The sequence below is a fragment of the Microcebus murinus genome, chromosome 9 (assembly GCF_040939455.1).
Source record: "Microcebus murinus isolate Inina chromosome 9, M.murinus_Inina_mat1.0, whole genome shotgun sequence".
Classification (NCBI taxonomy): domain Eukaryota; kingdom Metazoa; phylum Chordata; class Mammalia; order Primates; family Cheirogaleidae; genus Microcebus; species Microcebus murinus.
In genome coordinates this window covers 61,870,979-61,884,575 of record NC_134112.1, presented here as the reverse complement: position 1 = coordinate 61,884,575, position 13,597 = coordinate 61,870,979, and the positions used below count along the sequence as shown (strand labels likewise).

Sequence of the window (13,597 nt, the reverse complement as noted above, 5' to 3'; positions counted from 1 at the left end):
CTAACCTGTATTTCCTGTTAGACTAGATCTGATTTCTCACTGGAAGGGTCTACAGTGAAAAATAAGCTCTGAAGGGTTTCATAAGAAAAAGCTCAAATAACTTTTAGTGTGGTAACTTTTATAACTTTTATGTTTCCTTTTTTGTTTTTTAAGATCCAAGAAAACATTCTTGGCCAAAATCTAGGGGAAGTTACTGCCATTTTGTACTATACAAGGAAAACAAAGACACCATGGATGCTATTAATGTACTCTCCAAATATTTAAGGTTAGTATCTTGTCCTTATGCTCAAAAAATCGAACAACAGGAATGTATTTCCTCTTACCACAATAATGGAAAAAGGAGCAGGGCCATAAATCATAGATAGCAGATGTGTTTCCCAAAGATAGTTTTCTTAGGCAATAGGTGACTTAATTTTCTTTGATGCCCATGCATATTGCCAATAATTCAGGGTGAAAATTCTGTTAGTAAATATTTCACAGTTGAGAGTTACCAATCCATCTGGCTGAAAATAAAAATTAGCTTTCTCCCAAAAAAGGCTATACTTTGATGTCCTTGCAAAGGTTGGCTGTACCAAATGGGGAGCTCTCAAATCCTAGAGGCTGACAAAATGGAAAACCTGAGACCAGTCAGATTTTCTCACAGAAATGCAAATATAGCAAAGATTGGATCTCTGAGGGTGGGCAAGGTACGGAAGCATTTTTAAAAAATAGAAATGGTTACAGGCACTACAGCAAATCTGTATGCTATGGAAATTTGCTTTCTAATATATATTTAACTTAGTTTAAATATGGTAACACAGTGTATTACTTTGCTAGGACTGCTGTAACACAATAAGTCACAGACTGAGTGGCTTAAACAACAGAAATTAATTTTTTTATATTTCTAGAGGCTAGAAGTCCCAAGGTCAAGGTTTGGGTTTTTTTAGAGGCTTCTCTCTTTGGCTTGCAGGTGGCTGCCTTCTCACTGTGTCCTCACATGGCTGTTCCCCTGTGCACACACACTTCTGGTGTCTTTGTGTGTCCTAATCTCTTCTCGTCAGATTGGATTAGGGCCCACCCTAAAAGACCTCATTTTAACTTAATGCCCCTTTAAAGGCCCTGTCTCCAAATACAGTTACATCCTGAGGTACTGAGAGCCAGAACTTCAACATATGAATTTTTGGGGGATATAATTCGGCCCATAATACGTGGTATCCGATTAAGTAACATTGTTTTTTGCTCTATTTATTAGCTCTGTGGGAGAGAGTCTCTGGTACCCTATCTGTAAACTGAGCCAAGGAGGATAGACCGTTCCTGACAGGGGAACAGACAGTAGGGGAAGAAGTTCCTCTGAGATCTGGAGTTGAGGATTGCTTGAGTTCAAGAAAACCTTCCTATTTTTTCCTTTTCATATGGAGCAGTTAAGTTTATAAAATATATCTTAGTTAACTAGCTTACTTGTATCTTCATATTAAAACTATTCAGATCCCTGGTTTAGCACTTGACTTTTTTTTTTTTTTGAAACAGAGTCTCGCTTTGTTGCCCAGGCTAGAGTGAGTGCTATGGTGTCAGCCTAGCTCACAGCAACCTCAAACTCCTGGGCTCAAGCAATCCTACAGCCTCAGCCTCCCAAGTAGCTGGGACTACAGGCATGTGCCACCATGCCTGGCTAATTTTTTCTATGTATATTAGTTGGCCAATTAATTTCTTTCTATTTATAGTAGAGACGGGGTCTCATTCTTGCTCAGGCTGGTTTTGAACTCCTGATCTGGAGCAATCCGCCCGCCTTGGCCTCCCAGAGTGCTAGGATTACAGGCATGAGCCACCACGCCTGGCCAACTTTTTTGATACAAAGCCATAGTATGCATTTAAGGAAAATTCATACACTATTACTTTTTAAAATTGAAGATAAAAAATTTTCATAGTGGTACGTTATATCCCTAGAATGCATTTTTCCTTACTTTCACAGTTTTATTTAATCTGATGAATTGCAGATGATCAATAGAAAGTACATTCTTTGTTACTGGCTAGCCAAGTCTTTGAACAACACCAGTTTTTACTAATACCCACAGATATTCTAAGGCACTGCTAAAAAGAGAATTGTTCAGGCATCATTTACTGTTTTTTTTTTTGTTTGTTTGTTTTGTTTTTTAAGAGTTATGGTCTCACTGTGTTGCCTAGGTTGGCATTGAACTGAACTCCTGGGCTCTGGCAATCTTCCCTCAGTCTTCTGAGTAGCTGGGACTATGCCTAGCTATGATTTACTTTTTTATTTTATTTTATTTTTTTGAGACAGTCTCATTCTGTTCCTCAGGCTAGAGTGCCATGGCATCAACCTAGCTCACAGCAACCTCAAACTCCTGTGCTTAAGCAATCCTTCTGCCTCAGCCTCCTGAGTAGCTACAGTCATGTGCCACCATGGGACTACAGTCATGTGCCACCGTGCCTGGCTAATTTTTGCTATATTTTTAGTTGACCAATTGATGTTTTTCTATTTTTAGTAGAGACAGGGTCTCACTTTTGCTCATGCTGGTTTCGAATTCCTGACCTTGAGCGATCATCCCGCCTCGGCCTCCCAAAGTGCTAGGATTACAGGCGTAAGCCACCGTGCCCGGCCTATCATTTACTTTTGTAGTTTACATACAGTTGGGAGAATTAGACTGTAGTTTATATTTTCCTGAATTCATTTTTTTAAAATAAAGTTTCTCATTCTTCTCTTACTGTGTTATATTTTTAAGTATGTTTATTTTAAAATTTAAATTATAAGGAAGATGATTTTCTTATGATATATGTCTTCAGATGATTTTCTGTCTGTCTTACCAGAGTGAAGCCAAATATATTCTCCTACATGGGAACCAAAGATAAAAGGGCTATAACAGTTCAAGAGATTGCTGTTCTCAAGTAAGTAGAGAATCCATAACATGATTTGTACTATAAAAATACTAGCACTGCTTTTCAGAATTCTCAAATTTACTTTGTAGGTTTATCTCTTCCATTTTTAGATGGTACCTGTGCCTATTTAAAAATTACTTTTCTGTTTGTTTTTTTCTTCTTGTATTTCCTAATGTTTCTACATCAAACATGTATTATTTATGTAATTTTTAAAGGATTTTTGTGGTAGAGCCAAGAGTATAAGTGCTTCTTTCTCTATTTTGTTCATTCATTATTAAATATAGGTATGTTATTTAAATTTTAATTATAAAATAGTAAGTGAGCTCTTTTGTTACCAGAGATCTACAGATTAAAAAAGATGGTTTCTGCTTTTGAAGCAATTATAATTTAGTGTGGCAGACAGACAAATAAATCAAAACTTATCCTGCAGCGAGATAAATGCTGAAATAGATTATGCCTGTCGGCAAGCAAGGAGCTTGACATGGAGGGCAGGCAGGGAAAGCTTTCACAGAAAATGGGATGCTTGAGTTTAAATTTAGATCAGGGCTTCTCAGCCTCTGCACTATTGACTTTTTGGGCTGGAAAATTCTTTGTTATGGGGACTATCTTGTGCATTCATTGTAGGATGTTTAGCAACAACTCTAGTCTCTACCAACTATGGAACAGTAGCAGCCCCTCTTCCCTTCTTAGTTATGATAACAGAAAACATCTCTAGACATTGTCAAATATCCTCTGAGAGGCAGAATTGCCCCTAGTTAGGAACCACCAGCCTAGATTCTGGAAGGATGAGTAGGAATTTCCTGAGGCTGGGGAAAGTCTAGGACTGTTTGTTCCAAACCAAGAAAACAGCTCATGAAAAGACATGGGAAAGCGCATTTGGTACCTGGCATGTACTTTAGTTTTCGGAAGTGTAGCAAGAAAAAAGGTTTGAGGGGTAGGCAGGATGTAGATCCTGAAGGGTGCTTTGGGTCTTGTTGAGGACCTTTGACTTGACCTTAATCTAAACAGAGGCAGTTGTGTGGAGGCTGGATCAGTGGTCACAGGCAGAGCAAGATGCATGAAACTGGAAACTAGCGCTATTGCCATGCTCTGGGGGGGAAGAACAGAGGTCTGAACCCACTCAGTCACAGTGAAGGTAAAAGGGAAGGATCAGTTTAATAGCTATGTGGCATCTGAAAAATTTAGGCTTTCATCTTACTGTACCTCCAGAGGTTAGGAGTGGTGGGAAAGAGAAATAACATAGGGACATAAAGTCATCTGTGTTTGCTATCTCCACTTAAATATATATATTTATTTCTAATTCTCCCAACTTTTCATGAAGAATTCGAGGTGTTATCTCCTCTTGCCCCCATAATCCAGTCAAGCTTCTTTCTCACCACTTTTCTGATTCACTTGAAATGATGTAGTGGTTGAGCTCTTGGTTGCATCTTAGTGGATTATTCCAGTCCTTTTCTTCCTTGACCATGGTGTAGTCGTAAAAGAAGAGTAAGAACATCTTCTCTCCATCGCTTTTTCTGGTGAGGTCTGCAAATGTTGATGTGTTTGAAAGAGAGCTAGAGGAGATGCTTGAAGGTGAACAGTGTTCCTACCTGGTGGCCTGGTTTCCTTTCCTCCCTGTGACTTCTAGCATATGGAGTTGTCTGCTGAGGGTGATGGGGCAGGAGGCAGGTAAGGGGATTTGAAAGGAATGTACAGGTTTGAAATAGCCTCTGGAGGGGACAGGCCAGTGGGCTCACCAGACACTCGAATGAATGAGAGTTGGGGGGATGGCAGTTTGAGGGTTAAGGCTTTCCTATACTCTGTGCATATAGGACACAACAGAAGGTTTTTGCCTTCTTTTGGTATCTCAAATGTTGCCATCAATTCCTGTGATTTCTGTCTGGCTCTGTGAATTTTTGTCCTGATAAGAAAGATAAGAACTAGGTAGAAGGCTGGGCGCCATGGCTCACGCCTGTAATCCTAGCACTCTGGGAGGCTGAGGCGGGCGGATTGCTCGAGGTCAGGAGTTCGAAACCAGCCTGAGCAAGAGCAAGACCCCGTCTCTACTATAAATAGAAAGAAACTAATTGGCCAACTAATATATATATATAGAAAAAATTAGCCGGGCATGGTGGTGCATGCCCGTAGTCCCAGCTACTCGGGAGGCTGAGGCAGAAGGATTGCTTGAGCCCAGGAGTTTGAGGTTGCTGTGAGCTAGGCTGACGCCACAGCACTCACTCTAGCCTGGGCAACAAAGCGAGATTCCATCTCAAAAAAAAAAAGAACTACGTAGAAAATGAAAGTTCTGCCATAATTATATTCCCTCAGAGATCACCTCGTTCACAGTGTGAGATATATGTTTTTTGAGGGATCTTTTTCTCTTTCATAGCAAAATGTTTATACAAAGTGTTCTTTTCACAGGAACAATAAATGATGTACCTCATTCTCTGTTTTTTTGTTGTTTTCTTTTTTGAGACAGAGTCTCACTTCGTTGCCCAGGCTAGAGTGAGTGCCGTGGCGTCAGCCTAGCTCACAGCAACCTCAAACTCCTGGGCTCAAGCGATCCTACTGCCTCAGCCTCCCGAGTAGCTGGGACTACAGGCATGCGCCACCATGCCCGGCTAATTTTTCCTATATATATTAGTTGGCCAATTAATTTCTTTCTATTTTAGTAGAGACGGGGTCTCGCTCTCGCTCAGGTTGGTTTCGAATTCCTGACCTCAAGCGTTCCACCCGCCCCGGCCTCCCAGAGTGCTAGGATTACAGGCATAAGCCACCGTGCCCGGCCCCTCCTTCCCTTTTAATACCTAGCAAAATATGTTTAAATATATGAATATATCCTAATTTATTAACTCTTACTTCATTTGTGAATGTTTACATTGTTTCCTGTTTCTTGCTATTATAAGTAAGTCTGTGACAGACTTATAGCTAAATCTTGGCACACATCTGTATAACAACTTCATTAAGATAAACTTAGCAGTGGGATTACTGACTTAAAGGGAATAGGAAATTCCCTCTCTCCCTCCCTCCCCTTTTTTTTTTTTTTTTTTTTTTGAGACAGAGTCTCGATTTGTAGCCCAGGCTAGAGTGAGTGCGATGGTGTCAGCCTAGCTTACAGCAACTTCAAACTCCTGGACTCAAGCGATCCTCCCGAGTAGCTGGGACTACAGGCATGCGCCACCATGCCCAGCTAATTTTTGCTATATATATTAGTTGGCCAATTAATTTCTATTTATAGTAGAGACAGGTCTCACTCTTGCTCAGGCTGGTTTTGAACTCCTGATTTGAGCAGTCCGCCCTCTTTGGCCTCCCAGAGTGCTAGGATCACAGGCGTGAGCCACCACACCCGGCCGAATATGAAATTCTAATGGTTTTTGTCTCTTTTTTTTTCATCTGCTGGTCAGAACAAAGAGAAATTTAATGGTTTTTGATAGCAAAGCCTAATTGCCCTGCAGAAAGTTGATACCAGTTACCACCTTTATTCCAGTTCCTCAGAATCCACCCCAGCATCCGGTTTTGGTTGGGAGATGGTGGAGTGGAAATCATTAGCTAATTTGAGGTCAAAAAATGGCATCTCATTATTTTACTTTGCATTTTATGATGTGAAGTCTCTGAATATTTGAAGACTGAGGATTTTTCTTTCTTTTCTTGGTCAGCCAGCAGGTGTCATACTTGATCAGACGCTGTTCTGTCTTTACAGACTTTTGCTGCCTTTATCATCTTCCTGTTGACTTAGTAAGAAACCATATTAGACACCTAAACGTTGGCCCTTTGAAAGGATGTAGCACTTATCTTGCGGATACAGGCTGCCACCCTTAGTCGGCTTAATGGATATGTGGGGCAGGGCAGAGTGGTTTTTTCCCGTGAGAACTAGTGAACAGGAGAAACACTCTGCCATGCAAGGATTTGAATGATTGCTGGATTGATTAATCCTGGGGATCAGCACTACTTCTTTTCAGCTTCATGTAACTCTAAAGCCACCTAGTGATTTTAACAGGATCTCAGACAGGAACATTCTCATTCAGAGTGATTTGTTTCTTTTCCTGCCTGTTCCTGCCAGTCTCCTTTCTGAGCGTGGGCCAGTACTTGCCTGGCTTTGTTAATAAAGGTTTTCTGTGCAACATGCTGCTTAGGTTGGCTCCGGATGTATAAAAGCAAGATTTTCATGTTCCCTAGTTTCACTGAATTTTCTGTGAATTTATAAAGAACTTTATTCTAGGATCATCACAGTTGCAACTGTGAACAGTGTCACAGAGACATCGTCAGCTTCCTTCCATGTTTTCTCAGGGGGCACCTGTACCAATAAGAATTGGTCATAGTTCTTTCTGCTGTGCCGGTGGGATTCAAAAGTAGATGTCTATCGTATATTCAAGAGTAGATAATATTATTCAGCCATAAAAAGGAATGAAGTACTGACTCATACTACAACATGGATAAACCTTAAAAACATGGCACTAAGAAGTTAGGCACAAAAGGCCACATATTGTATGATTCCATTTATATGAAATGTCTAAAATTGGGAAATACATAGAGACAGAAAATTAATGGTGGCCAGGGGCTGCAGGGAGAGGGAATAGGACTGACTGCTAAATAGCCATGGAGTTTCTTTTTGGGGTGATGGAAATGTTCTGGAATTAGATACTGGTGATTGTTTTATAACATTGTGACTATCACTAAAGTGTATACTTTATAACACTTAGGTGAATTTTATATTGTTAATTTTACCTCAAATTAAAAAAAAAGAATACCTCTGTCAGGTACTTCCATGGCACAATCAGGAAGCAGTCTCCAGGGAACTCTTCTCTGGGACAGCCAAGTTGCCTATTTGATTCCTTTTTGCTCCTGACTCTAAATTATTCTCTCAGTTTCTGTAGCTGTAGTTACTGACAAAAGAAGAGTTCTGTCCTCCTGTTTCTCTTGCTGTTCATAGTAATCCTCTGCTTTCTGAATTCCTTGGGGCATAATTACTAGATTAGTTCATGCCCTTGGGTCCTTCCATTGTCTCCATATATCTGAAGTCAAGGGCTTGGTGCCTCTCAGCCACTGCCTTAAGTCTGGACTGTACCTTCTTCACAAATCCTGTGGGGGTTTTTTTGGTTTGTTTTTGTTTTTTTTACACAGAGTCTTACTCTGTCACCCGGGCTAGAGTACAGTGGCATCATTCTAGCTCACAGCAGCCTCAAACTCCCGGACTCAAGCAATCTTTGCGCCTCAGCCTCCCTAGTAGCTGGGACTACAGGTGCTCACCGTCACACCTGGCTAATTTTTCTAATTTTTTGTAGAGTCGGGTCTCAGTCTTGCTCAGGCTGGTCTCGAACTCCTGACCTCAAGCAATCCTCCCTTCTCGGCTTCATAGAGTGTGCTAGGATTATAGGTGCGAGCTACTGGACCTGGCCTACAGACCATGTTTAGAGTTGTTCTAGATTGTGTTTGGCTCTAGGGTTGAACGGGGATGGGGGAAATGGAGTACAAGATTTGCCCATTTCCTAACTTCTCTGGCTAGCTCCTATATTTTATATTAATTAATGGGGTGATGATAATTTTTTTCGTTGAGAAAATTGGTCAAGCTGCTTCTGCACATATTGAACCAGGAAACACATAGGCTGATTTGTAATGTATCAAGGAATTGATTGAGTGTCCAGGAAGTATGGGAAAGTTTTTATCAAAGAAAAGAATTCCATGGGATCAGATGGCAGGCTGATAGTATGTAGGCAAATTTAAAACAGTTTATTTAACTCGACAACAACATATTTGTAACTAGGAAGTAGGACAAAATTACCCCATTTTTTTATGTAGTGTTGGGACTTTAGGGGCCTGTGGGGCAAAGACATCTCCCTCTGTGGGGATGCTTCCATGATTCGATGCTTTGGGGCAGAACTCAGCCTTTTGTGCAGACCCAGTGCCCGAGATCCATATCTAGACCTAGTCCTATACTCCCAGGCAAAGCTGGAACATGTCTTCTGGTAGTAGGAGTGAGCTCAAAGTCCAATGCTGGAAACCACAGTCTCGAGGAGTAAAAAGTGAAGTATATTCTTCAACAAAGTGAAGCACATGGGAGGTAGCTCCTGTAGTCACAAGGGACAGGCTGCGGCTTGGTCGGTGGCAAGTAGCCTGCAACATTCATCTGTATTTATGATGAGTTTACCCCTCAACCCCAAACCTTTCCTCAGTGGATTAACAGGAAAGCCGGTGATGGTGAAACTTAAGCAGGGAATGGAGTACAGGGCTAACTGGTATCTGTAGATGTCTATATTAACATGTAGCTTGCAAATACAGAAGGATACATACATGGGGCATTGTTAGGAAATCTGGGAGAAGTTTTAATAAGGTATAATAATGTCCTTTATATCAGAGGTGAAGAAGATAGGGAAATGAGAGAAAAGCATCTTTTCTGGTTTTTTTTAATATATATATTTATTGATTAGAAAGTCAATAAAGATTTGTTTTTCCAAAAAAAGTGAAGCAAACATATTCTTCATTCTGATAGTACTGAGTAGATGTCTTTTCAAAGCAAGTAAGAATTTAGGAAAAATTAAAACCATTTTTTTATATACTAAGGTTCTATGTGGCATTATTTCTTTTTTTTTCTTCTTTTTTTTTGAGACAGAGTCTCACAGTGTTGCCTGGGCTAGAGTGCCATGGCATCAGCCTAGCTCACTGCAACCTCTACCTCCTACACTTGAGCAATCCTCCTGCTACAGCCTCCCGAGTAGCTGGGACTACAGGCACATGCCACCATGCCCCGCTAATTTTTTTTTTTTCTATTTTTAGTTGTTTGGCTAATTTCTTTCTATTTATAGTAGAGACAGGGTCTCACTCTTGCTCAGGCTGGTCTGGAACTCCTGATCTCAAGCAACCTTCCGCCTTGGCCTCCCAGAGTGCTAGGATTACAGGTGTGAGCCACCGCGCCCAGCCTATATGGCATTATTTCTAATATTGAAAATTGGACACAACTCAAATCACCCACATTGAAGAATCTTTAATAAAGTGAATGGTTAAATAAATAAATTTCATTTGATGAATTATTTTTAACTATATTAGATTATTTCTAATTAGAAAGCAAAAACCTCTTTACTAAGGTAGAAATAGATGAATACTGTGTTTACATGACAAGAAAAGTAAATGTCATTTAGAACCAAAACCAAAATAAAGAAACCACACTATAACCACTATTTTTTATCATTGTTCTGGACGTGCTAGTTAATGCAAACAAAATTAAGAAGAGATATAAGATATAAAAATTAGAAGGGAAGTGGCCACATTGCAGGTTCTGTCAATCTACTCAAGGAGTTGGTTGAAAGTTATAAAAGATAAAAAATTAATATACAAAAATCAAAATGTTGTACAAAAGAGTAGCCAGTTAGAAATTATAATGGATAAAGTCCCAAATCAGTTGGAAAAAAAAAAGAAATTACAATGGAAAAAAGAAATATTTTACACAGCAAAAAATTAAAAAGGGGAACATACCTAGGGACAAATATATATATTTTTATTTCAAAGTATCGAGGCACAAATGTTTTTGGTTACATAGATCACTTTAGTAATGTTTGAGTCACAGCTGTAAGTGTGCCCGTCACACAAATTAGCATTCATTGTACCTATTGGGTAGGTTTTTGCCCTTCCCTTCCTCTCCCCTCCCTCTGTGACAAAAATTTTTTCAAAGTATAAGATCTCAATTAAAAAAACTTGGAAATGCTGAGAGATGTAAAAGACTTGAATAAATGAATGATATTAACCTATTCTTACTTACAGATCAATATGCCTCTTACTGAACAGATGTATTATATAAACTAATACCACTATTAATGAAAATACTAGTAAAATTTTTTAACTAATCAAGCTGATCATAAAGTCAGTGTAAAAAAGATACAAAACAAGCCATAAAAATTCTGAGAAATAAAGGGGGTTTGGCCCTAGTAGATAGTAAAGCATGTTATAAAAATATAGCAATTAAAGCAATTTGATATTGGCACATGACTAGGTAGAATAATCACATATCCAGATACATTCAAGGATTTAATATATATTCAGGTAGCATTTAAGGCTGGGTGTGGTGACTCACGCCTGCAATCCTAGCACTTTGGGAGTCTAAGGTGAGAGGATTGCTTGAGGTCAGGAGTTTAAGACCAGCCAGAGCAAGAGGAAGACCTCATCTCTACAAAAAATAGAAAAATTAGCTGGGTATGTTGGCACATGCCTATAGTCCCAGCTACTCAGGAGGCTGAGGCAGGAGGATCACTGGAGCACAAGAGTTTTAAGGTTGTGGTGAACCATAATGATGCCACTGTACTGTCTCCCAGGAGACAGCAAGACTTTGTCTCAAGAAAAAAAAAGGAATACAAAGTAGCATTTAAAATTAGTGGAGAAAAAAATAGTTGACTCAAAAATGTTGGGATAACTGAGTAACCATCTGAAAAAATAAAGTTGGCTACCTACCTCAGTTCCCTAGGCTAAATAAATTCCAGGTGGATCAAAAATGTATACATAAAAAATGCAACTATCTGCTTAAACTTCAGATTTTAAAAACAAAATCTTTGGGATATACTTTCTAAGTATGACTTTAACTCCCACAGCTATTTTAAAAAGAAGAAATTATGCATTGCACTAAAATTTCTCTATATATTCCTTATTTACAGAAGAATGCCAACAAATATAGAAAAACTCAAACAACATAGTGATAATTGATTCAGGCAGCAATGATCCTAGGGTACCTAAACAGTTGGGTGAAAGACCATGGGGGAACAGGATTTTTACATAATTTTAAAAGTATTCCCCCACAGATTACTAATTAAATACAAAGGGAAAGATATTCTTACAGTAGAAAAATTTTATAAATACCATCCTAATCAAATGATTAAAGCTATTGTCATCAATGATGTACAAACTGAATTATTGCCTTTTTTTTTTAGTGTGATGATGTCTTGCTCTTTTGCCCCCGCTAGAGTGCAGTGCTATCATCCTAGCTCACTGTCAACTCAAACTCAACCAATACACCTACCTCAGCCTCCTAAGTATCTGGGACTACAGGCATGCACCACCATGCCCAGCTAATTTTCTATATTATTTCTATAGACAGGGTCTTGCTGTGTTGCTCAGGCTGGTCTCAAACTCCAGGCCTCAAGCAATCCTCCCACCTCCCAAAGCGCTAGGATTGCAGGCGTGAGCCACTGTACCTGGCCAATCATTGCCTTTTGACATAATGCATTGAAAAAGGCCACATCACCTAAAGAATATTCCTACCAAAATGTTTACCTGAGTCTAATCATGAGAAAACAAACAGATAAATTCAAATTAAAAGACATTATGTAAAACTGCTGGCTTGTATTCTTCTAAAAGTCAGACATATGTCATGAAAAACAGAAGGCTAGACAGATTGCTTAATGAAGACCAAACAGACCGATGTCACAACTGCAAAATGTGATCCTCAGTTGGATCCTGAATTTAAGCAGCTTACAAAACAAAACAGAATGCCAAAATGATGTAATTGGGTGAGTTTGAATATGAACAGCATATTAGATAGTAGTGTTAAGTACATGTTTGGCTTCCTGAGCAGACCATCGTGGTTACACGAGAGACTGCTTGTTCTTAGGAGATGTACACTTCGCATTAGGGGTGAAGTGACCAGATAACTGTGACTAACTCAGTAGTAGTTCAGTAAAATATATAGTTTTACCTTGATGTGGCTGTGGGGTGGAGTGGTGGGTATGTTCATATATTTAGAAAAAGAAAAATATATAAAGTAAATCTGGGAAGATCTGTTGCTGCTTTTCTCTAACTTGGGATTTTTTCAACATCAAGTTGGGAAATTTTCTAAAAATGAAAAATATTATAAATTGACAACCTGGGGGAATGGGAGGTAGTATTTGCAAAATGTGTGATACAGGGTAGATATCCTTAATATATAAAATCAGAAAAAAAATTTTTTTTGTTTAGCTTTGGATCGTTTACACCAAAAAACCAAAAATCTTAATAATTCAGTAGAACACTAGGCAATACAATGAACAAGCAGTTAACAGTCAATACATGAAGAAATGTTCCATCTCACTCACAAGAAGATGCAAATAAAAACCAATATAAAAATCTCATTTTAACCCATCAGACTGGCAAGCTCAAAAAGGTTTGTACTGTGCTGTGGGTTGGAAGAGATAGACTCAGAGATGAGACAGTAGGTGCTTAGCTATTAATGGTGTGAGCATAAATTGGTGTAAGCTCTCTGGAGGGAAACAGGTGTTAAAATTTTATTTTGTTTTATTTTATGTTATGTGATGTGATGTGATATGAATCTCTTTTGCCCAGGCTGGAGTGCAGTGGTGTAGTCACAGCTCAGCGCCAATCTTAAATACACGGCTATGCTAAGATAATTCTTATACTCTTTGCAGAGACTGGATCTCACTATGTTGCCCAAGCTGGTCTTGAACTCCTAGACCCAAGCAGTCATCCCACCTTGGTCTCCCAAAGTGCTAGGATTATAGCTGTAAGCCACCTTGCCCAGCCCCAGGGCTTAAAATTTTAAATTCACCCCTTCCACTTCTAGGGATTTATCCCACACCTATATAGGTATACAAAGAAATATATATATATATTTGCTATAGAATTGTTTTGTAATAGCAAAAAATTGGTAGCAATTTAAATGTTTACTAAAGAAGACTGATCAGATAAAAACCCGAGCATGGTGGCTCACACCCATAACCCTGGCACTTTGGGAGCCTGAATTAGGAGAATTGCTTGAGGCCAAGAATTGGTGACC

General features: G+C 39.2%; 1 protein-coding gene and 1 pseudogene across 4 annotated transcripts in view; both read left to right on the top strand.

Annotated features, from left to right (window-relative positions):
- PUS7 (pseudouridine synthase 7) overlaps nt 1-13,597 on the top strand; it is a 57,490-nt gene that overhangs the window by 20,559 nt on the left and 23,334 nt on the right. For all 4 annotated transcript variants that reach the window (XM_012746685.3, XM_012746708.3, XM_012746693.3 and 1 more), the window contains 2 exons: nt 154-265; nt 2,803-2,880. In XM_012746685.3, the coding sequence (XP_012602139.2) occupies nt 154-265; nt 2,803-2,880 (190 nt within the window). The remainder of the gene's footprint in view (nt 1-153; nt 266-2,802; nt 2,881-13,597) is intronic.
- LOC142872922 (small nuclear ribonucleoprotein F pseudogene) lies at nt 6,414-13,427 on the top strand (annotated as a pseudogene).